We start from the raw sequence: 24,798 nt of genomic DNA on the forward strand, positions 1-24,798 counted from the left end.
CTGGAAAGCAACTGGGTGCAGTAAATGCATGGCACAGAGCACAAGAGGAGCAGAGGAAGGAGTCAGGAGTTCTGCTCCTTGCAGTGACATTGTTGGGAAGCTGACACTTCAGGTGACACACCCACAGCTGGAGCCCTCAAGGCCTTGTGCATGAACTGCTCACAGCATCCAGCGTGCAGGTGAACTGATTTAACTTCAGATGCCAAACCCTGCCATGCTGCAAATCCATCTTTGGGTAATTCTGAAAAACCTCTTGTGAAAATCTCTGAGAAGTCCCTTCCAGGCCTTTGCAAGACACTAATAGGGTAAGTTCTCACCCCCTGGAACATCATTAAATGCTCTAACAAAAAGGGGAAAGATTTTCTCACCTCACCTGTACCCACCTGCTGGCAATTCCCATTCCCTCCAGGCAGTGCTTTTCCAACTCTTTCAGCCAGAAGGTTCCAGCTCCCCAGAGAGATTCCCCAGCCCTGACACACTCAGGGATCCACAGGGCTGTTCAAAGGCTCTGCAGCAAGTCTGTCCTTTCCAATCCAAGGCAATGAGAGAGAAATCAGTCTTTGCACAGCTGTTGCACACTCACATTCCCAGCAGGCTCTGACACTGCCCACCCTGAGAGGAATTCCATCATTTGCCCACACCAACTTGGCAATATTTACCCTTATTTCCATACAAACTGGCATCCATTTAATTCAACTCTTTAACTGCTACAAACCACCATGTGCTCAAAAAAAGCTTTTTGGAAGAAGAGCACCCACACCACCTTCTGCAAAGCTGTGACAGACACCCCTGGAGCCCTGTGGGTGGGGGTTCCATGGGGACAGACCTTTTGGAGACCTTGAGAGCCCATCCAAACCTCTGGGCCCAACAGCGAGGCCGTGGATGTGGTACAGGCAGATACATGAGCATACAGTAACGATGAGAATATTTTTTCTTTTTTTTCTTTTTTTTTAACAAAACATCAGAGAAAAGTGTTTTATTGTTACTAAAAAAAAAATAACCAAACAATGCTCTAGTGTTTTAGGCCATGGATTCTCTAGCTCAGATTCATGGGGTGGAACATTAACAGGGAAAGTGTCTCATGGACCTCTCCCCTCTGGCCACAACCAGGCACCTCCTCCCTTCCCCGTGGTGATCAAATCACATCCTCAGGCAAGTACAGCAATTGTTTACATGTAAAAGTAAGATTAGGAAAGTAATGTATTTGTAGGCTTTCTTCCCTTTTTTTTTTTTTTTTTTTTTTGTTTCTTTTTGTTGTTGTTTTTTTTTTTTTTTAAAGAAGTGATTTAGCAGCTGGAAAGAAAAAGACAGCATCATGTGAGCAGTCAGTGCTGCAGACACCCCCAGCAAATGCTCCACAGGTTACTCACGGTCCATGGCCCACAGTTCACAAACCACATTGCAGAGTCCTTGATGGCAGGTGATTCTCTCAGTGAGGTCATCTTGGGTGGCAGCAGCTGGGTCTGGAGCAGCAGCCCGGGTCTGGCTGGGCACGGGAAGGGCTCCCATGGCTGTGGCTGTGCCCTGGCCATGTTGGCACTTGGGCAGTGCCAGGTGGGCAATGCTGCTCCTCCATCCTGCACCCTCCTGGCGTGGGCTGTCGGATCTCGGCTCTCACAGCTGCGGCCTCCAGAGCTGCCAGGGTCACAGTCCCCACTGATCCACGTCACAGAGACCCAGCTGGGCTCGGCCACGTCCGCCCTGAGGTCACCATGTCCCAGCCTCGGGAACCAACCGCTCCCGCTCGGCCCCGCAGCCACCACTGGCTGCTCCTTGGCCAGGGGCCTTCTCGGCACAACAGCATCCCCTTGTTTTGTATTTTCCTTTTTTTAACAATTGCTCTCACCCTTCATTTTTGGTAGTCACACACAGACACACACTATATTTACACAATTTGGGCCCGAGGACCTACGGCATGCCAAGGAAGCCAGCACCGCTCAGGATGGTGCACACATTCAGCAGCTGTCAAAGGAGAAGTCGTTTTAATTTCTTTTAAACTTGCAATGTTTGTCTTTATTTTGTTCTTTATATTTTGAAAGTGAAAAGAAATAGTATTGAGTCAATTTCTTTCTTTTTTTTTTTTTTTTTTTTTTTTAAATATTTGTTCTATGTATTTACAAGCCTTAAAGTTGCTCTAAAGGTTCTCAAAGTATCACTAGTACTTTTTTCCCCGGGGTAGCACGGTTTTCAGTGAGTTATTTTCGGAGCACTCTGGTCCGCAGCGGTTTTCTCAAATGCATTTTTCTTCCGATCCAAGGTTATGTATGGTTTGATTACTATTTTCTTTTTAAATTTCTGAAGCAAGCTGAGAGGCAGGCAGAAAAATCTGATGACAATAAAAAAAAAATTGATCTTGTCCTCATCTAGCTCACCCCAACCCCCTTCAAAGTTTTGTTGATTTATCATGCTTTGAAACAAAACTGAGGTGCGTATGAAGGGGAGGGAAATTTATTTCTTTGCTTTTGTTCTATTATACAATTTGTTTACAGAAACTGCAAATTTAAAAATTACACTGGCATTTGCAGTCCTTAAAATAATAAATTAAAAGTTTTCAACTTGTTTTTGCTAAACAGATTTGTTTCGCTGTGTGTTTTCCTAAGTATGAGTCCTTGTTTAAAAAGAAAAGAAAAAGATTAAAACAGAAAATATTTTCTATAAATAACACATGTATTTTGGTTTAGTGCTCCCGCCCTCAGGTTTGAAGTTTACTTTTTGTGGGTTTGTTTTCAAGTACCTTTTTGCCTCCATGATCACCTCGGTGTTTATCGGGTTTTACCTCTCCCACTCGTGCGTGTGTGGGGCAAGGGGGGTCTGCGAGAGAGAATTGGCCTTGCTGCACTGTGATTGGCGAAGACGTGAAACTTTTTAAAAAAATACTTAAATTGTTTCTTTTTTTTTTGTTTGTTTGTTTTAAATCTGTATTTTTTTTAAGTTTTAATTATCCTCTGACTCCTCTTCGGCCTCCCGTAGCCACGTGAAGAACGCCGTGACGGATTTGAGCGCTACTCCTTTCCCGTTCTGCTCCGCCGGGTCCTTGCTGCTCTCCCACTTGTAGAAGGCATCCTCTGAAATGACCTCCTCGTCATACAGGCAATCGAAAAACATCCGCAACAAATCTGCAGTAATGGGATAAAGGCACCAACATCTGTCAGCCCTGGCTGCACATAAAGGGATTAACGCGACCTCTTGGCACGGGAGATGATGGGAGAGACAAGGGAAACACAGAGCTCTCACTCAGTTATTGCTTTGGCTGCTCACACTCAGGTAGGGGGAAAACTGACCCCTTGACACTGTCAGAGGAGAGGGGAAGCTGGGAAAGCAGCTGTGGGATTCTGTTATCAATATGTTATCTAGGGACTGCCTGCAAGCAGGATCTCCTCTGCACCACATGGCTGGATTCCCTCCAGCCCTGGATTTTTGTGGCTCATCAGGAGAGATAATGCCCAACTAATGTCATAAAGGGCACTAAGGATGATCATGTTGGATGTTTTGAGGCATTCCCGGATTTTGTGCTGCAGATTCCCTGGGAATCCCTGCTTCTTTGGCTACTCCCTTGCCTCTTGTCCCACAAGGGTTTTCTGTAGCATCTCTGGGACAAAACTCATCAGTTGACCAGCTCATTTATTCCCTCCAAGCCCACAGACATCTGTGGAGTAGCAATGCAGTTCTCATTGCATCCCAGGTACTGAAAACTCTGCAGATTTTTTTTTTACTGCTCTTTTTTGCTCTCTTTTTATCAACAGAGCTTTGTCCTTCCTTCTGTGTAGCTGCTCACAGAACAACCAGAAGAAGAGCCAGCCTCTGGCCAAGCATTTGGGAACTTGAGCTGCTCTAAAAATCTGGGATCTGGACAAGCTGAACCCACCCTCACCAGCTTCTCTCATCTGCTACCTACAAAGGTAAGGAAAATACATCCTCATCCTCTTCCCATCTCCCACAGAACCCCCCAGCCCTTATCCAGGCTCAAATCCCCAGCACAGAGGCAACACTTACTAGGAGGTTGATCAAGTTTTACTATTGATGCTTGTAGTGCATAAAGTGCTTGTAGTTCCTTCTCTGTGTCTGAGTCCAGGTACTTGAGTAGGATGGGCACTCTCTGTTTGATAACAGCAGTGTCCACTCGGAAGCTGGAAGAGTCCGCTGAGGGGAGGAGGAGAAAGCAGGGTCAGCTACCACATGGCAACAGGGACAGCTCTTTGACTGCCTTTACTAACGCAAACTGCAATCATAAACACAGTTTGGAGTGGAGAGAAAAGGAGGATGAGAAGAAACAGCAAGTATTTTTGATTAATGGCTGTTTCTGGAAGTCTTGGTCCTTACAGCTCCCCACATTCACTGCCTGCAGTGACCCCAGCTCTAACACAAGCAGCAGCAGCACAACCTCACTTTGCAGTGCAAATGGTGTCTCCAGAGGCAACTGCATTAAAAAGGTTTTTAGAAATTTTTTTTCTAAAAATACCAGGGCAGAAACAGAAATCATAATTTGCACATGATATAGGAAATAGTGAATGTATAAAAATACGCATTAGAAGTCCATCAGCCACAAGAACAAATTATTCAGCAGCTTTCAAGTAGATCATGCAACCCAATTAAGTGATATTTTGAAAACAAAAGAAAAAAACTCAGAGGCAAGGCCAAAATTTGAACCAGAGGATGATTTTCCTTACACAACAGCCTTGGAAATGAAGTCCTGTGTCGTGTCTCTGTTAACACTAGGTGGCACGAGCAAGGCTGTGTTCCCAGCGAGAGGAAGGAGCTGGGCTGTCCCTCCCCTCCCTCACTGGTGGAATCCAGCCTGTCCTCCCCTAAATCACAGCTCAGAGCAGAACCAGAGCCTTTACAAGCACCACTTTTTGCTGTGCCAGATGCCAACAGTAAAGTTAAAGAAAACCAAGTGAACTGAGCAGATGTTTCTGCCTGCAGTGCTTTACTCAACCCCCACTGAGGGCTTGAGGCTCACATGTCTGGCTTGGGAGCCTTTCCTTCCCTGTGCTTCCAGCTGGAAAATGCACAGAAACCATCTTTCCAAAAGTGAAACTTTGGATATAAAACTCTCACAAGCCTGAGCCCCAGCCTGGCTTCTCTCCCACTGCCCACACTGGCTGCCCACACATCTTTGCTGGCACAGGAGTGGAAATGTTCATTGCCTGGATGGTGATCTCAGTCATTTCCACCTACATTAAGAAAATCAATGAAGAACCTGGCACTACCCAGAGCTGTCTGAGAGCCCTGCTCACACCAGGGGCACCTCAGGAACACCATACCCAGCAAAGAAGGGAAGGGACACCCTACTCTCAGGCACAATCCCAAATGATGGAAAAGCCTTGGCCAGGGAAATGTGATATAAACCTCAAAAATACCAAATAATTCTTTGCAGGTTTGGTTTGTGTGGTGTTTACACTGCAAGTTACTCACCTATAATAGCTGCTTTACAAACTGCTGTCATTAAAGCTCTAAGGAATGTAGGTGAACTCATCTGGCTTTCATCTAGATTAGCCTGCAATCAAGAGGAAATGGAGCAGTTAAAAACACTGCAGGACTGCAAAACTCCAGAGCTGAGCCTGGCAGCAAGTCCAGGCTCAGCTGCTGCTGTGGCACAAACCCAGCTCAGCCCTGCAACCCTCAGCTCCCCACTCACCCCCTGGAGCTCCCTCAGGGACATCAGCAGCAAGATCCCATCCCTTGGGATCCCTGTGCCACTGAGCACCTCCCTCAAGGAGCTGTTTGTGTGCAGAACCAAACCCACCACACTCCTGCAACGCCCTCAACAGTCTCAAAGAGTTTTGGGCTTTTCCAACAAACTTTACAGCGGGCTCCTTGGGTGGAGATTGTTTGTTTTGTAAAAGAAATTCAGGGAATGGTGGTGGAAACTGTCCAAGGCTCCAAAGAGCCTGTGGGTGATCCCAGATTTTCAGTGCTGCTTTCATTCCACTCTCAACTCCTCTAACAGCAGTGGAAAAATGACATTTCTAACACATTGCTCTGCCACAGAAATAACTGAACTGAACCTGACCAAAATTTAGTACAAGCATAGATATAAATGCAGAGGTTGGGTATAATTACAGACAATAAACATGTGAGTTAAAGGCAGCCAGAGACTGAGAGCAAAGACCATGGGTTGATAGGCCTTTTCCATTTTTCTTTCTTTTTATTTTCTCTTCCAGTGTCTGGCCCAGTGCACTGGGCAAAGGTGCTCTCAGTGACTGCCCAGGATGTTTTTCAGCAGGAAATTTGGAGAGGTCATCTTGGGAAAAAATAGTGAATTCCCTATTTTATGAAGAAACGATGTAGCAGTGCACATCTTAAATATACTAAGTGGCAGAAGCAGGATATTCAGTGTCAGAAAGTCTAGAGTATATAAAAGATTACACAGTTAATATGGCTAAAAGCCTTCCTTCCTGAAACTGACCCTTAAATACTGATTATATTTTAGATTTTAATTCTTTGGAAGTGTTGATTGCACAAACCAAATCCTCGCAGTGTCCCATAGCCTGAGATGTTCAGATCAGAACACATTTACAAAAGCAGTAAAACAGTCTGCAGGGAGGATGAAAATCTCTTTGTACCTCTACCCAGTCAAAGATTTGTTCATCATTCGCCTTGTCCTCAACAATGAGTTTTTCCAGCTGCTTGTTCAGCTCTTCTGCAGACAGTTCTTTCTCTGAAAGTGCTTCTGAGGAACTGGAACAGTCAGACTCCGTGAACTCCAACTTCTGCAACACCACATGGGATGATGGCAATTAGTGAAATGCACTTTCCTAGGCTGAATTACATCAGATTGAAGTAGGAAATTACATTTAATTCTGCTTCCTGGCATCTCTCACTTGCTCAGTTGTTGTTACAATATCAACTTTCCCTGTTCCAAAGGTTAGGAAGCATTTTACACATGGGAACTCCATTATCCAGCAAAGACAAGGAGGCACCTCAGGCAGCTCCAGCACAAAATCCAGTGTGCATTGCCTGGCTGGAGCTATAGGGGCTGGAATGCAACACCCAGAGCTGGCACTGGCTCAAAGGAATTGCAGCCAGTGCCCCAATTCCTTGAGATCTGTGACAGATGAGCTGCAGTCCCCTCAGCAAGGCCCAGTCCATGGTAATAATTTCATTTCCTGCAGCACTTCCAAAGTGCCACAACAGGGCAGTGGATCACTCAAAGCTCCAAAGGGAGGCAGTGACTCCCCGAGGAGCAGCACCAGCAGGAGGTGAGGTGCCTCCATCAGTCCTGGCTCCCTCCAGGACCATAACCCAAGGTGGGATGAGTGAATAACTGCTACCATTAATTGTGGCCCTTCTGCAGGTTGTCTGTCCTTGCTCTAAAACTCATTATTGAATGTTTTTTTCCCAGGACAGGCTTGTCCTCCCTGTGCTTCACATTGTGGTGCTGAAATCATCTACCCCAACTTGGACACACTTCACCCCAAATTCCAACTGCACATAAGAACGGGATGGAAGAGGATGAACAAATGGGTTTGATCTGAACTCACCTGTTCCATGAGAAAGGTATGTACATCCTCCCCTTCGGGCAAGTAGTCCTTCCAACTGAGGCCAGACTCCCTCCATAAGGCTCCCACTTTCTTATGGCTCTGAAACACAAGAGTTTGTCCCTTTAAAGAGCTGAGGGACACCTGGCAGCTCACAGGGGCCGGAGTGGTGCAGCTGTGTCAGGAGGAATAAAGGACACTTCAGCCACCCAACAAACACCCAGCAACGAGTGAGAACATCTGGAGAGCCCGTGCAGGAGGAACCACATGTGCTGCAGAGGAACCACATGTGCAGTCCCCAGGAATGCACATCTGGTCAGGTGGGCAAGGCAGGAGTGACACGGGGGGGTCGCAGCGAGCGCCGAGGTCACCCTGAGCAGTGACACTGGGACAGGGCACCTTCCACACCTGATTCAAACCCTTCTCCTAAATTACTCCATCACACACTCCCTTGCCTTGACAGTAAGGCTCTGGCAATTTGCTCCTTTGAGAAAACTCCTCATTTACTCAGCTGTTTTCAGCCTCAAATTCAGGCACAGAATCCCAAATCCTCTCTTCAGTTCCTCGAGTTTATGCAAACCTTGAGAGCAGTGCCCTTGAGCACAGACAGTTCAGCCTTTTGCAGCCTCTAATGTCACACTGACCTTTGAGCCTCCTGCCTCAGAGAGCACAGTTCTGACACACACAGTTCTGACAAGAATAAAAATGCTGAGCACAACCAGCTCTTTTCACCCAAATGCTTTGCCAAAGTTTCACCTTACAGCACCTGCTCACAGGAGATCACTGGGTAGCCTAAGCCAAGCTGAGAAATGCTGCCTGATTTTCAGTTTACAAAGCAGATTACAACTTTCAGTTTACAATACAGGTTGTTAAGAGCCAACTGTGCATAGTTCCTGCTCTGATCCACCAAGATCTGGGTTAGATGGCTGATGTTATGCTGAAATACCCGAGTCCAAGTCTTGGACTGGACAAGATCTGATCAGAAAGCTGTGGCAGAAACAGAGACCCAAGGCTGTGCTTCCACACCCAGAGCACAGCAGCTTTTCTTTCACAGAATAGCTAAAAAAAAAAAAGAAGTCGACTGTCCAAACAAGCACAAGACTAAAATAAATAAATAAAAAGTCACTCTTTGCACTGTTGGACTGAAATGCTCCTGGAACATTCAACCTTACTTGAATGCATGCTTGGAAAAAAAAAAAAAAAAAAAAAAAAAAAAAAAAAAAAAAAAAAAAAAAAGGCAAGTGAGGGATTTTACAGGGTTGGAAAATAGACACTATCCAAAGTGCAGGATTCAGCTGAATCACAAAAAAAACCCCAAAAAAAAAAAAAAAAAAAAAAGACAAAAAAATGGAGATGAGTTATAGGGAAACCACCAAACTGGTTGGACACGCAGCTGTGAGGTGTGAAAGAGAGCTCTGGGAGTCCCGGGGTGAGGAGGTGTCACTACCCCAGTGCTGGGTGAACCTCGAGAGTCGCAGCTTTAGTTTGGATAAGCACACAGCAGTCTGAGGCCATCGCAGCTTATCCGAACCCTGAGAACCTCTCCGGTCTGCAAGAACAGTTCTCTCGCAAGATTCCCGGCACTTGCTGCTTCTGCTCAGCCCAGAAATCCCTTGAGCATGTCCCTCTTGCAGTATTTCAGCACTCTTAGCTTCTGGGAGAAGCCAGGTGCAAAGGTACCTGCAAAAGGGAAAAGTGATGAGAAAACAAAAAGTTAACTCAACTTTTTGGAACCTCCTAAGGGTTGCTTGGAAACTGGGGGTGCGAGGCAGAGTTCCTAAGTTAGCTGGACTGGCTGGCCCATCCCTAAATGTCCTCAGGTGGGAATGGTGAAGGTTTCATGCATGAACACGAGCGCTGCATCCACTCCTCCCTCTGGAGGACACAGCACCAGGCACTCACCATTTGTTTGCATAGAAGGTGCAAGATTTCAGCAAGCAAGACGCCGGCTCTTCCCACAGGAAGCAAGGGTTTGCTAAATTCTCTAGAATGAAAGAAAAACAGGTGTTTTTCTGTTATAATTTAGGACTTCTGTTATAATTTTCTGTTATAATTTTGGGATGCAAATCCAGAAAACCAGTGACCAAACTGAAGCAGGAAATCATCTTTAAACTTCTGCCAGGGAGGAAGGATTTGATTAACCCAGCACTGCTGATAAAACATTTAGTGATGCAGTGACCTTGTCACTACAGGGCTAATTACAAAGACTTGAATTTTACATCAAAAAATATTTTATATTTATGTCAAATCCACTCATTTTTGTGGAATGCTACACTTGGGTAGAGGGAAAAGACTGCTATTTTCTTAACGTACTGTGCTCCCAAATCACTCCACTCTACAGCACGGGGGTATTTTTAAGCTCAGCTGGAACTAAGAGAAATAGGAACCATTGAACTGGTTCACAGTTAATCCCCAGATATGTAAGGACATATAGAAAATACTGGAATTCTGGTCCAGGAAATGGTTTCTGGTCTTGCAGACAAGGTTTTGTGCCCGTTTAAGGCAGTGCCCAGGTGGTAGAGACATGGAATCCCAGTTTGGGCAGGGACACCTTCCACTGTCCCAGGCTGCTCCAAGCCCATCCAGCCTGGCCTTGAACCCCTCCAGGGATGAGGCAGACACAGCTGCTCTGGGCAAGCTATGCCAGGGCCTCCTCACCCTCACAGAGAGGGGAATTTATTCCAACATCCCACCCAGCCCAGCCCTCCTTCAGTTACCCTCTGACCTTCTAGAATGCCTCACTCTCTGCAAGTGCAATTCCCAGAGCCTCTGTGCTCCCAAATCACCCCACTCTACAGCACTGGGGTATTTTTAGCTGGAACCAACAGCAGTTTTATGGATAAAACCCTTCTCCAAGGGTGAAAACACCAAGCTCCCTTCCCAGCAGAGCTCTCAGGCTGGTGTGGGCCCCCAAGGATGTGCAACAGCTCTCCTGAGCCTCCAGCACTGCTCATCCTCCACCACTGATGGAAATCATACAGAGAAATCACTACAGGCACAGCTGGGAAAGCATCACTTACTGTATAAGTTCTCTCATAGAGATTCCTCCTTCTTTTAACATGGGGGTCACCAACTCAGCCAGGTACAGCCAGATATGGGGTATATCTATGGCCATGTCATCTGCCATCTCCAGGGTCTCAGAGAAACTTCAGAAAGAGGAAAAAAACATCAAGTGTTAAATCAAATTTAATTGGAGACATTTCCATCAAAGAAATCTGTGCTTTAAAAATATTTTTTAACATAAGAGGAGTGAAGAGAGAGAGGAGGGAGGAGAATCACAAAGATAACAAAAAACCTATTGACATTTTATGCCTTTGGTACTTCCAAACTGCCAAGACTGAATTTCTCCATGCAGTAACAAGGAGAATATGTGGAAAAGACACCACCTTTGGTAGATCCAACAGATACACCCAGGAAAACTCCTGTTATAATAATTCTTATATCCAGTACCAAATCACTTGCTAAACAGTAACATCTATAAAACTAAAAAGCTTTCTTATCTGTATATATAAACTATGAAGTAAATAAAACCTTAAAAATATCCAAATATTTAGAGAAGGGGGTGAATCCTAACAGAATTCCAAATGTAAGGTAAGCAGTGAAATGTCTGTCAGAGCTCAGTTCAGCAGTTTCTATCTGCAGCAGGAATTATAGGGCTGCTCCCCAGTGATACACTTTCCAGAATGGCTCAAAACTCTTCTTTCCCATGAAACCCTTGCAGGTGGCTTCACTTCCCATGCCTGGGAGATGGCAATTTTTCTGCTCTCCTGCCAGTTTCTATCATGGTTTGTTTTTCCTTGAAAACCTTGAGAAGCCCAGTGTCCTGTTTAGTGACTATAAATCCACATTTTTTTCTTATGTTTCAAACCAGGAACCATTTCCTTTGCTTTATTCTTTGCAACCTCTGCTGCTCCTCCAGCCTTTCTGGCAGAAATTATTTTCCTGTTGTGCATCTCCCCAGCCACAGGGTGGGACCAGTGTTCACCCTGTGATCCCTCATTACATGGTCACTTCTGTGTCAGCAGTGAGGTAGTTTCTGGTGTTCTCCTCAAACCCTCTGAACACCACTTGCCCTTTCCATCATCTTCAGGAGCTGTTTCACATTGTTTATGTCACATTCAGAGCACAGATCCCAATATTTCATCAAGATCCACTTATCCAAACTCCAGGAAGCTCAGGAACAACTTTCATCAGAATAAATTTTGGGTGTGTATCACCTCAAACGAGTCCCTCTGACCATCAGTGCTGTGAGGACACAGAGTATTTCCTGTGGATTTAGATTTTTTTCAGCAGTTCCATATGATTTTGAACTCAGGCTGCCAAAACCTTTCCTGTGAACTGGATGAAGTTCAGGGGCAGACAAAAGTGCAGGGAGTTTCCTGTTGGAATGATCAGTGGTACCACAATGACAGGGACTCAGATTAAAGCCAGACAGAGCCAACTGTTCTTCAGCAACTCAGAATATTTCATCTACTCCTTCACTGCTGCATTTGTGTTTTATTCCTGTTTTATCCCTCCTGTTCTGTACTCCAGTGAGGACTGAGAGCCACCAGGGACCTCCATGGGAGCAGGGATTGTTTTAGGACTGGACAGCAGGCTGGGAACACAAATCTCAGGGAGCTGAAATGAGCCAGCAGCCGAAACTTGGGTCTCTCTTGGCAGGTCCAACCCCTCTGCTGTGTGTTCTCCTCCTCAGCCCCTCGAGGGCTCAGCCCTCCAGCTCAGCTGTCCTGGAAATGGCAGGGTGTGGGTGAAGCCTTCTTCCCAGTGGGACAGTGCCTGTTGTGTGAAGGATTCTGATTTCCTCCTGTTCCACTTAGACTCAGGGATTTGCAAAAGTCAAACAGGGAGAAATGCAGCACAAACAGGGATCTGAGCACACACATTTAAACAGACACCTACAGATCTGCTTCAAAATGCAAGCTGATGTAAATATGAACATATTTATGTTCACTAAGGCATCTGAAACCCTTTAAAATATATTACAGCAATAATATTCCTTATAAATACACCCAAATGACACAGTCCTTCCATAAGAACGTGTGGAGAGGGCAGGGTACCAAAACAAGGTGGGAGATTTCTCTGCAGCACAGCATCCATTTGCAAGAAACACTGCAGAAAAGAATCTGTGGATTCTCTGAGCAGAATACCAACCCCTTGAAGAACTCCTGCTTGCTCAGCTTTCCTGAGTGCACCAGCTGATGTAACAACTGGCCCATGTGATCCCTGGTGATCTGGCTCCGCTCCAGCGTGGACTCCACGCCCACACGCACGAACACGGGCAGCAGGCTCTGGGCACTGAGCTCCTCCACACACTGCATGGCCTCCTGTGGAACAACACACAGAGTCACCCTCCTCTGAAAGCAGCAAACCACCCTCCTCTGAAAGGAGCAAACACACCCTCCTCTGAAAGCAGCACACACACACCCTCCTCTGAAAGCAGCACACACACACCCTCCTCTGAAAGCAGCACACACACACCCTCCTCTGAAAGCAGCACACACACACCCTCCTCTGAAAGCAGCACACACACACTCTCCTCTGAAAGCAGCACACACACACCCTCCTCTGAAAGGAGCAAACACACCCTCCTCTGAAAGCAGCACACACACCCTCCTCTGAACAGCAGCAAACACGTGGCACAAGAGAATTTCCTACTGTAACACCAGGGATTTTTGGTGAAATGAGGATTTAGTGAGGCTGCCAGGCAAAGTGGTTCCTAATTCACTGAGGTTCCACAGCCTCACTGAATTAGGCTGTGGAACTTCATCACATAATAGTAGCAAAACCAACAGTAATAGCAATAATGGAATTTATACCACTCAGCTAACAAATCACATTCCAGGGCTGCTTGGATGGCAGGAGTTATCTTCTGGATGCCACCAAAACACTGATTACTATATCAAATATCAAGTCAAAAAAAAGGTATCAGACCAGATTTGTTACTGACCTGACCAGGCACAAATGCCTGTGTTACAAACCCACAGCCCATCGAGGAGCAGAAAATAGCTGGGGAGCACTTGGAGAAGATTTCCCCTTTCTAAAGCTCCCACTTTCTGACTTGAGCATTTTGCAACCTAAACAAAGAAACACTCAGAGACTTTGAGAGCAGCTCTCAAAGTCCCACATCAAAAATCTCCATTACCATCACAAGGACCTTCCAGTGACCTTCTGGGTCCAGCCCAGAGATCTCAGTGGCCTTCCTGCTTCCTTAAGCAGTCAGAGCTTTGCTGCACCTGAGGGCACCAAGAATCCCCCAGTACCAAGTAATTCCTGATGCAAACAAACTGCTTTGATTCCATGGACTTTGAACCAGCCCTGCCCTGCCTAATGCAATTCAGCTCCACTTCCAGCAGGCCACAGAAATACAGAAATACCCAAATTGCTGCATTTGTAAACAGGGACCTGAAGAGGCCCCTTCATCACAAGCAGTCAGGGCAGCCTTTGGAGTCCATCATAAGCAGGAAAAGAGCAGAGACTCCTTGGCTCACCAGCCCCTGGGTCCCAGGCCAGCTCACTGCCAATCAGAGCAAGGTTCTTCCTCTCCAAACCAAGTATTTAATAATTAATCCCATTAACTAGATGTGAACTCCGAACAATCCATCATGAGAATATTCCTCTTTCCAATTATTAATTGGAAGTTCAATGAAATGGAAGCAGCAACTCTGCTTTTAAGGTGCCAAACCAGCAACTCCCAAGGGCTGCCATTTCAAACTTGGCAGGTTTTAAAATTTATTTCAGTGAAAGATCAAATGAAGCAGCCTTGCAGCCAATGTAACACTTCCTGCAAACTCCCTGGACGAGCTAACAACCCCATTTACAAGGGAAACAAAATTTCAACCTTTTAACTAGGAAGTGATGACAGCTGCTCAGTAATTTCCAATGTTTATTAAAAATCCTCTGGAGTGGTTTGTTCAATATTTAGTATTGCTTTATCTGCCTCCAGATCAGAACAGCACATGCTTTGATAACTAAATGAAAACCTCTGTTTATTTTCCCACTAGCTTTTCTGCTTCCAAAATTGCTGGTATTATGGAGCTGCTCAGTGATTCATGACAGATACACATCCATCCTGCTACTTAAAACACACAGCCTGGGCTGTTCTTCCTATTTCCAGCAGGGCACAAAACAAGCTTGGGAGACAGACAAGTGTCCTGAAAGTGCCCCTGGAGCTGCTGCTGGGTTCTGTCTGTGGGCTGGGTGCTCACAGAGACACATCCTGGACAGAAACCACTGCAGCCCCACAGAGATGTCTGTTAAGTGAGGTTTTCATCTTGCTTACCTTAAAATCATTAATATGCAAGAACTCATCAATGATAGATTTGCATTTTCTCTCTATTTCCTCTTCTGATAGTGAAGGCTTTTCCTGCACTGGAGCTGGGGGAACTTCTGGCTTGGCTGGTGGAAATACAACAACAAAAAAATGTTTGGAAAAGGAAAATCAGCATTTCAGAGATGACATTCTGAGAACTGAAGTCCCTAGGGCAGGTGTGTCCCCTTTCCCATCCTCAGGTTCTTTGATGGGGCTTGGAGCAACCTGGGACAGATGAAAGGTGTCCCTGCCCACAGGAACTGGATGAGCTTTAAGGTTCCTTCCAACTCAAACCATTCTGGGATTCTGGGATTCTTTCCTGGCTACTTTCCCCTCATATGAACTCCCAATATTTCTGTAAGTTGACCTTGCAGGATCACAGCTGGCAGTGGCACAGGTCAAACACCTTCAAAGCTCTGCATGAACATTAAATAATTAAATGGGAGCTGCTGCAGCAAAGTTAAAATGTGCTGACTGAGATGGGCAGCAGCTCAAGGCAATCTCCCAAACACATCCCAAAACCCCACGGACTGTCTAGAACATCCCAAAGCTTCAGGACAAGCCTGTGCTGTGGCAGTTGAGGTGTTTCCCTCACTGCAGCAGTTTCCAGATGTTTCCCAGGGAAGGAGCTGAGTGTTGTCCTTACTGTAAAGGTTCTGTCCCCTTAAGTGTCACATTTTCCAACTAACAGAGCAGCCCAGGCTGGCAGGAGGGAAAAGCAGGAGCTGCAGGGCTGACAAGGTGACAGACAGGTCACCCTGGTGGGTGCCACCCTCCTGCTGCACCAGGGCTGGCTGGAAGGAGGGCTGGCAACAACAAGGTGCTAAAAAGCTGCTGTGCACCGTCTGACCCAAATCCCTGCCCTGGGGAATCCTTGAAAAGGGCAGATATGGCATTCCTGAAGAACTGACGCTGATTTGGGGACAGTGACAGGATCAAACAGGGCAGTCAATGCCATGGGTGGTGCTGTGCTGGCACCTGCAGCCTCTCAGCCCTGCTGGATCCCACAGAGGAGCTGCAGAGAGGGGTGAGGCCCAGGCCTGCCTGGCTCAGCTGGGTCACCCAGCTCTGGGAGGTGCATCTGTCACTGCCCTGCACAGACAGACACCTGTCCCTGCTCCTGACAGGTTCTCCTTGTGCCATCCACACATCCAGAGGAGCCCTCACCAGGTTCCTTGGCTTTGTTCCTCTCGGCCTCGGTGCTGTTCCTGTCCATCTCCATGGCTCCTGTCAGCTGCTTCACCGTCTCCAGCATCTCCCTGCGCTGCTCCTCCTGGGCCTGGTTGTCCAGCAGCAGCTCCTTGCTGCTGCTGCCCCTCAGGAAGGTGTTGGGCCGGGCCAGGGAGGGTGGCAGAGCTTTGTCATTCTTCTCCCTGCCCGTGCTCCCACGACTGCCAAACAAAAACACAAAACGCAGCTCAGGGGTGAGGAGAGGGACTCCAGGGCTTCACTGCAGGGAAAAACATCCCCCAAGCCCTGCAGGATTGCTGGCTCTGTTTCTTACAGAGAATTTGCAGGACTGCTGGATTGTTGGCTCTGTTTCTTACAGCTGTATCCACAACCAAAATGAACTCAATTTCAGAGATGCACAAACACAAATACCCAGAGTGGACAGGAACAGGCAATGCTTCCTAGAGAATATATGGAAAAGCACAGCTCTACAGCACCCGTTTTATAATGGAATAGTGAATTTTATAACACATGGACTCTGTTTCCCTTTGAAATGGTGTGGGAGCTTTAAATTAGATGCAACAAAGGAATTCCTCCCTGGCAGGGTGGGCAGGCCCTGGCACAGGTGCCCAGAGCAGCAGGGGCTGCCCCTGGATCCCTGGCAGTGCCCAAGGCCAGGCTGGACAGGGCTGGGAGTGCCCTGGGACACTGGAAGGTGTCCCTGCCATGGCAGGGGGTGGGAATGGGTGATCTCTCAACTCTCTCCACCCCAAAACATTTTGTAATTCCATGAGAGTTGTATTTTTTACCCATAAATTAAAAAATACCTCCCAAAGAGTGAAGGCTCCCAGTAACAGGTGACAATTATCTGTCCTATTAATTACTGTGTTAATGAGTAAGATGGGCAAATTGAAACCATAATGGAATAAGCCTGAGCTTTACTTGAAATAGGAGGGAAAACATTGGAGGCACAACCCAGGAAAACACTTCAGCAGCTTGTGTGCACTGAAAGGAAGACCCAGTGACATTTTAAATGAACTGTACATTTATAAACCACGTCTAGAGTTAATAAATTATTGAGGGTTAATACATGTTTCATGCTCCACGCTGGAGTGGCTGCAGCCCTGAAGGAACTGGAGCGACAGAGAGGCTCTGGAGTTTTTTGTTGGATGTGGGAGCACGGGCAGGTCACAGCTGCTGGGAAGGGTCAGACATGGTTTAATGCTGCATTTCTGCCAGGTTTTAGGTGTGTTTATCTGGATAAATAAACCTACTGACCTGGCTGAATTCACAGCCATTAAATCCAACCTATTTATTACTACATTTTATCTGAAGAGTTTTTAAAATGTTAAACACAACCACCCTTGGCTGAAGGGTGAAGCGGAAACTAAAACATTAATCAAAACGGTTTTAAAAATTCATTCCACCTCTCTCTCCTATGATATTATAAAATACAGGCATGTTGGAAGCTAACTCAGAGTGGGAAAAGGACCCAGCCATTCCTGGAAAAGCAAGGAATTCTCTTTTTTCTGAGTGCTGGTGCAAAAGGCAGCATGAGGAGTGATGGAGTGACACTCACCTCGTTAAGGCCCTGCGAGATTCTAGTTCTGAAGATGCAGATGAGGCAGATACTGGGGACACTGGAGGCTGCAGGGCAGAAAATCTGTTCAGACTTGTGGCACTTGGTCGCAAGGAGTCTGGAGATGGTGGAGACAACACAGAGCAGAGCAACAAGGTCAGGAGCTGCTGAGAGCTCAGCACCACAGAGCAGCTCAGCCCAGCCACAGGGACAGAACTGCAGGGAAAGGCTGGGCCTGCCCCACCTCAACCCTTCCTGCCAGGAGGTCACACAGAGGGGACAGAGGGGAGCCCTCACTGGGGACAGCTCTGATCCCTGCCTGTGAGCAGGGACAGGAGCCAGGGAAGGGCTGGGGCTGGCCCAGGGGGGTTTGGGTTGGAGATCAGCAAAGGCTCTTCCCCAGAGGGTGCTGGCACTGCCCAGGCTGCCCAGGGAATGGTCCCAGCCCTGCCAGAGCTCCAGAACAGGCTGGGATTGTTGGGGTGTCTGTGCAGGGCCAGGGGTTGGGTTTGATCCCTGTGGGTCCCTTCCCGCTCAGGACACTCCATGACTCTGTGAACCCCACCCAAAGGTGCTCTGTGAATCTCTGTGAACCCCACCCAAAGGTGCTCTGTGAACCCCACCCAAAGGTGCTCTGTGAATCCCACCCAAAGCTGCTCTTTAGCAGCAAACCCAGGGTGAGGGTCCATCCTCACTTACCCATCTCGCTTGCCTTGGCTCCACCACTGCTGCCCTTCCCCCAGCTGCCCAACTGGGCTTTAGGCACGAGCTGAATCTTCTCATCTATTGTGGGCTGTAGAACACACCAAGAGGTACAGTTACAAGGGCAAATCCTACAGGGTAATGATAAATGGGAGATTTCTTGGCCATAATCCCAGTCTTGTGAACAGCAAAATACACTTCACATATTTCTGGAAGACTAAACTGTGGCCCAAGACAGGGGACACAAACAACAAAGGGCATCACAGAGTCTCTTCCAAATGTCAATGAGGGACATTCACAGTGAGCAGGAGCTTCTTTTTGTTGGGAATTCTGAAGCTCAAGAAGGTGGAAAAGCTCAGTATATCCCTATCTGAAAGCTGTTCAGTTTGTCTGTGATGTGTAAGCCAGATTCACTGTCCATCAACTCTCCAGTCATGGCTTTGGGGGGGATCTGCAGGACACCAAACAATCCAGAGGGCAAAGGATGACAACAGGTGGCAGAACTTGGAGGAAGTGGCGTCTGGCAAGAAGAGAATATTGATTTTACAATGTTCAGTGGGAGAGTTTATTGACAAGGAGGTTGTGACCTCGCAGATCTCAGGGGAGCTCCTGTCTCATTCCAAAGCAGCTGCTGTGGAACCAGTTCCATTTGTATGGAGCAGAGGAGGAGGGCTTTTCCCAGGTAAGCTGTAAGCCCAGGCAGAGGGAGGCTGAACCTCTCCTGCTAATGAAGTTTTGGAAGTTTTTTTATGACTTTCAGAAGGAACAAACTGATTGGATTTGCAGAGGGGCTGCAGTCTGTCCAGGTCCTGCTGTACAGCTCTCCAAGAATCCAGGCACTGAGTGTAAAAATCCAGGGCAAGTGACATTAAGTGGGACAAGGGAATATTTAGGAGTCAATGATTTATGCAAAGGCCAGACTCCTCCTTGGCAAAATAACCTAGAGCTGTTCTGAACTTCAACAAAGGAGAAATCTCCAACTTGCCCAACCTGCAGCCTGGAAAATTGTCCCAAATTCACCAGTTTAATGGAGAAATAACAGGAGGATATTAATCTGGAGGATGACCATGAGAGTTTATCACATACTGGGGGATGCAACCATTCCACAAAGTTGAGAAACCTCTAAAGCAGACACAGCTCTCTCCATTCTACTGGAGCACCCTAAGTCTGGAGTGCTGCTGTTTGTGACACATCAAAATGGATGTGGCCTCCCTGTTTTACTGAGGAGCAGCATCAGATAAGGGTCTCAAGAACTTGGGACAGCCAAGGATTTCCAGCAGGTGTTTGAGACCCCCAGGTGATGTGTTTGAGACCTGTGGAACATGGGGGCTGTGCTGCTGTCACACAATACCTTGGCTCACATTTTCATCACTGAATAAAATGCAGATTTTTTGATTGTGAGAGCTTCTGGAGCTCAAAAGGACACTGTGAACCTGAGAAAGAAGGTCTGCACACTCCTTTCCCTCAGGACAAAACAGGAACATCCAGAAGAAAATGCAGCTTGATTTACACCCAGTATTAACTCTGAAGATTTCAGTTTTGACCTGCACACACCATCCTGGTTCTTCCTGGACTAATAGATGTTTTATTGCCCTGAAGGAGGCTGTGCTGGCACCTACCTTGGTGATTTTAAGGAACTTGGTGGGGTCCAGCACTCTGCTGTTCTTTGCCCCCTGCACAGTGTTCCAGCCGCCTTCGTCGACCCGTGGGACACCTGAGGGGACAAACAGAGCCATGTTTGGCTCAGCTCAGCCCAGCTCAGATCAGCTCAGCCAGGTCAGGTCAGGTCAGCCCAGCCCAGCCCAGCCCAGCCCATTGCTGGGTCCTGCTTGGGAGCCTCCCTCCCCCTGCCTGCCTGTGCCCTCACACCCCAGCCTGCACAGAACAGCTCTCGCTCCTCCAGGGGCTGTTTTTGGAAGGGATGGCTCCTGGCAGGATTTCTCTGCATTCAGGAGCTCACAGGAGCAGGTGAGGTGAGAGCTTCCCCTGACCAGAGCCTCACTCACCCCACAATTCCTGCAGCGCTTGGCTGGTCTGACACAGAGCCCCTCAGGCACTCCCAGGTCCCTCACCTTCTCCTGGTGTCACTTTTAGGATAATTAAAGTCTACATGGATTTTTTTTCCATCCTGTTTTCAAAGCACTTTTATTTGACAATCCTTAGAGAATTTCCCAATCCCTAAAGAATCCCTATAATTGCTCTCTCCTTGCCCTGCTCTGTCCCACTCTTCATTTTCCCAGTCACTTCAGCTTCATCTTCAGACAGTGCCCTGAGGGCCAGGAGCAGTTTAAGGTGACACCAAGACATTCCCTCATACAGAGTCAGCACCTCATGGCTTTAACAACTGAAGACAACATGGTTACTCCTGAAATGAGATGTTTTTCTCTTGAAATGAGATTTTTTTTCTCTTGAAATGAGATGTTTTTCTCTTGGAATGAGACTCTGCAGTGCATGAGAATGGATGGCAAATCTGACTTCTATATAATAACTTGTTAGAACAGATTTCTGGCAGCCTGTCACAAAATCCAACATGGTTTGTGGAATGGAATGTGTAAGCACTGTTGGCCTGTGGTTGGTTATTGTCACCCATGAGATTTGCCCCTGAAAATCCCCACAGCCACTCCATGGCAGATCTGCTCCTTTTCCAGCCTCTGACATACCAGGCCCCAATTTCCTTTGCTCATTACACATAGCAAAAAAACCTCACAATTTTTTTTCCTTTTATGTGGATTCCCTCTAAGGGCACTGAATGTGAAATGAGCAGCCAACTTGGCTTTTACTTTACCTGGTCTCCTCTTGTCTTTGGTCATGAGTTGTTGCACCTTCCTCTGTTCTTCCTGCTCTTCAATCTTGGCTTCTTTATGGATCTGCTCGATGGTCTTGGGGCCCTGGTCTGCCCTCCGTGACACCCAGTTGCACTGGGGAAGAAACAAAAAAACCAAATGTGCTCAGGGAAACTTCCAGAGGAGCATCAAACATGGGGAGCCTGAATATTGGGAACAAGGCCTCATCCTCCCACCCTTGTCATGCCTTAGAGGGCTGGAGAAAACCCTGTGGAGCTGGGACACATTATGGACATGGTTATGGGCATGGTTATGCACACATGGACATGGTTATGGACACATTATGGACATGGGTATGGACACATGATGGACACATTTTGGACATGGTTTTTGACATGGTTTTGGATATGGTTATGGACATGGTTATGGGCATGTTATGGACATGGATATGGAATTGGATTATGGACACAGGACATGGTTATGGACACACTATGGACATGGTTATGGACACATGATGGACATGGTTATGGACATGGTTATGGACACATTATGGACATGGTTATCCCAGCACCCCAGAGCAGACCCTTGCACTCAGGTACAGGGACTGCAGCCAAGACCTGACTGAATTCATTAATCCCCAGCCTGCACATTCCCAGCTTCTCTTTCAAGGCTCAGAGGAAAGAGAAGAGCTATCACTCTCTGTTTATGACTGATAGTCTTTGTGGGAGCCTCTCCTCCAAGCTGGAGGGAAGAAATGAAAATAAAAAAAAAGAAGTGACTGATTTTAAGTGGAGACAGTGCTCTGCACTCCAGGAATGGTGATGGCTGACACAGGGGTCCTGCAGAGAAGAGCAGCTGTCACTTCAAAAACACTTTCCTTGCTTGATGTGTCTTTTCAGCCATGAAGTGCCCAGACCCCTCCAGCCCTGGAATGACCACACTGTCCCTTGCTGCAGCTCTTGGGGTAATTACCTCTACCTGCAGCCAAGATGGTCACTTCAGCCTCCACACAACCCAGACCAGCTCCCCTGGAGGGGAATTACAGCTGCTGGGAAGGTTTGTTCCACCCATGGTCACATCTTCACCTGCACAGTGTGGGGACCCCCAGCACTCCAGGTGTGCTGACCATGGCACCAGGACAACATGGAGACATCTGGCTTTGGACAGCCAGACCTGGGGGAGAAGGGAACAGATCTCCCCCTAACACCCCACTGGAGCTGTGAATCCCTGCTCTTGCATGAGAGCTTATCCAGCCTGGATGTGGAAGGGAACATGACAGACAGCATGGGAGCTGCAGGACAGAGGGCCCCAGGGAGAGCTCAGAGCCCTTCCAGGGCCTAAAGGGGCTCCAGGAGAGCTGGAGAGGGGCTGGGGACACAGGGAATGGCTTCCCACTGCAAGAGGGCAGGGTCAGATGGGATTTTGAGAATTAGGAATTGTTCCCTGTGAGGATGGGCAGGCCCTGGCACAGGGTGCCCAGAGCAGCTGTGGCTGCCCCTGGATCCCTGGCAGTGCCCAAGGCCAGGCTGGACAGGGCTGGGGCAGTGGAAGTGTCCTTGCCATGGCAGGGAGTGGAATGAGATGATCCTTGAGGTTCCTTCCAAGCCAGACCAGCCATCCATGATTTCACACTTCTACTCACTGGAGCTGGCACCTACCAGCCTTAGGTCTATTACATCCTGAAGCATGAACCGAATCCTTGAGGAAGTTTTCCTTTCTTTCACAATCTTCTCCATCTGATTAAAATACTGGTCCATGCGGGGCTAGACAAGAAAAAAACATCAGCAGCACCATCAGTTGTGGAGGAAAATGAAAACATTCCCTGGAGAGGCACCCAGCAGGTTCTGCACTCTGGGATTTCTGTGCTGGAAACATCAGGGCTGCTCCCCAGAGAGGTGAGTGCTGGGTCCTGTACACTCCTCCAGGGTGGATTTGAGGGTGCACAGGGCAGCACCTGCAGGAGATGAGGCACAATTCTGCAGGCACACACTTCTCTGGGTTTTTAATTACATTTTCTCTGGGTTTTTAATTACACAAACCATCTACACCCTCTGCACGTACATCATAAACATTATATCGATTAAAAATATATCTCAATCTGAGCTTCCAGATTGATATATCAATCAAATATCTCAAATTTGGAAGATCCAAATCAGCTGTGTGCTCACCTCAGCCCAAGAAAAACTGGCTCAGGAAACAAAATGGGTACAAAACCAGCCTAAGACACATCATTCCATGGTTTATTCCCTGAGCTGAGCCAGGCCAGACTGAGCAGCAGCTCTGGGTCTCTCTGCAAGAACAGTTTAATGGGCTTGGCTGGGGGAAAAACCCCACAAACTCCTCATCCAGAAAATTGTGATGTGGTGGAAGCCCAATAGGTTCACACTAAGACATGAATTGGGATCAGCAGAGAAGCTCCTGTTAGGTCTAAATTTGGCTCACCAAGCTCTAAAAAGGCTTTTTCTTAAATTAAGCCTTCTGGTTGTTTCAAACAAGAGTTTAAGAGCAGTTTTCTACCATGTTTCCAACTCTCTTCACTGAAAACCAGCTAAATCCTTGTTCTTGTAGTTAAAGAAACAAGAAAAAATCCATTAAAATTTGTGTCTGGCCTTGCCTTGGAAACTTCCGGTTGTTATTTCCAAAGTTAGGCATGATGGGGATATTTCCAATGGACTTTGTTTAGAAGTTTTAATTAAAACTATGACTAACAGCTCAGCTTCAATAAAAACACATAATAAAATGTCTACCCCATTAAGAAGGATTCTGTCAGTACTGACAGAAATAACCAATCCCAAGGGCAGGACAGAGACCTCTGGAATTGCTCCCTTGCCCTGCCATGCCCCAGCTCGAGGGGGCAGAACCAGCAGAGCACCAAAATGTTGCTTTTAGAGTGCTCCAAAAATCCAAAACAGCATCCAGGCCTCATCCAGCCTGGAAAGTCAGACCTGGTTTTCCTCCCAAAGCACACAGAGAAACTGAATCTCACTCACAGCACAGGGACTGCTGATAAACCCTGCTGGTTTGGTCACTGCTCACAGAACAGCCTGGGAAATTCCTTCCCCTGAGGCTCAGGACTGATCTGCTGCAATCCCTGAGATGCTGAGTGCAGAGGGAACTCCCTGCCCGGGGCAGCTGAACACAATTAGCTCTGTTTGTTTCCAGAGCCCAGTCCCACTGATTCCTGGCAAAAGCCTCGAGTTATTCATCCCAAGGCTGGTTTTTGTGAAGGAGCAGCAGAGTGTCTGTGCCAAGAGAAGCTCTTGGAGTGCTCTGTGCTGCAGATATATTTGCTGGAAAAGGGAGAAGGAGGATGCAGAACAGCTGCCACATCCCAGCACATCTGGAGACAAGGATGACACAAAACACAGGCACCCCCAAGGCTCAGGTGGGGTTTGGACTGGTTAATGAGGGTGTTGCAGATTTAACCTGAACAACACATTTCATACATAAACCTTGACCTGGAAATAATGTTTTGGGAGCTACAAAGGAAGAGGGACATTCAACTTGGAAAAAGGAAACGTTGAGCATTTCTGGGCTGTGTGTTTGGATAAAATCTTTGGAAATAACAACTGGAGAGCACAGCTGAAAATGATACAGAATCTATGACAGAGCAGGGAGCGAGGCCAGGTCATGACGAAACATCCACAGAGGAGGGGATGATTTCCTCATGCCATATGGAAATTCCTGAAGAAAAAAACAAATCTTCAAACAAAAACACTCCACACCCATTTTTCCAGCTCTGCTCTCCCAGAGAACCTCATCCCTCGCTGC

General features: G+C 47.2%; 1 protein-coding gene across 1 annotated transcript in view; it reads right to left on the reverse strand.

The window, feature by feature from the left end:
• Positions 1 to 1,273: 1,273 nt before the first annotated feature.
• EIF4G3 (eukaryotic translation initiation factor 4 gamma 3) overlaps positions 1,274 to 24,798 on the reverse strand; it is a 145,596-nt gene continuing 122,071 nt past the window's right edge. The window contains exons 21-35 of the mRNA XM_058818836.1: positions 22,686 to 22,790; positions 21,030 to 21,162; positions 19,864 to 19,958; positions 18,242 to 18,335; positions 17,543 to 17,660; positions 15,961 to 16,184; positions 14,764 to 14,879; positions 12,636 to 12,808; positions 10,502 to 10,627; positions 9,384 to 9,465; positions 7,485 to 7,583; positions 6,567 to 6,713; positions 5,416 to 5,497; positions 3,994 to 4,140; positions 1,274 to 3,116 (exon numbers count right to left, since the gene is read on the reverse strand). Of these exons, the coding sequence (XP_058674819.1) occupies positions 2,935 to 3,116; positions 3,994 to 4,140; positions 5,416 to 5,497; positions 6,567 to 6,713; positions 7,485 to 7,583; positions 9,384 to 9,465; positions 10,502 to 10,627; positions 12,636 to 12,808; positions 14,764 to 14,879; positions 15,961 to 16,184; positions 17,543 to 17,660; positions 18,242 to 18,335; positions 19,864 to 19,958; positions 21,030 to 21,162; positions 22,686 to 22,790 (1,923 nt within the window). The 3' untranslated portion in view covers positions 1,274 to 2,934. The remainder of the gene's footprint in view (positions 3,117 to 3,993; positions 4,141 to 5,415; positions 5,498 to 6,566; positions 6,714 to 7,484; positions 7,584 to 9,383; positions 9,466 to 10,501; positions 10,628 to 12,635; positions 12,809 to 14,763; positions 14,880 to 15,960; positions 16,185 to 17,542; positions 17,661 to 18,241; positions 18,336 to 19,863; positions 19,959 to 21,029; positions 21,163 to 22,685; positions 22,791 to 24,798) is intronic.

Source organism: Ammospiza caudacuta, chromosome 22 (assembly GCF_027887145.1).
Source record: "Ammospiza caudacuta isolate bAmmCau1 chromosome 22, bAmmCau1.pri, whole genome shotgun sequence".
Lineage (NCBI taxonomy): Eukaryota > Metazoa > Chordata > Aves > Passeriformes > Passerellidae > Ammospiza > Ammospiza caudacuta.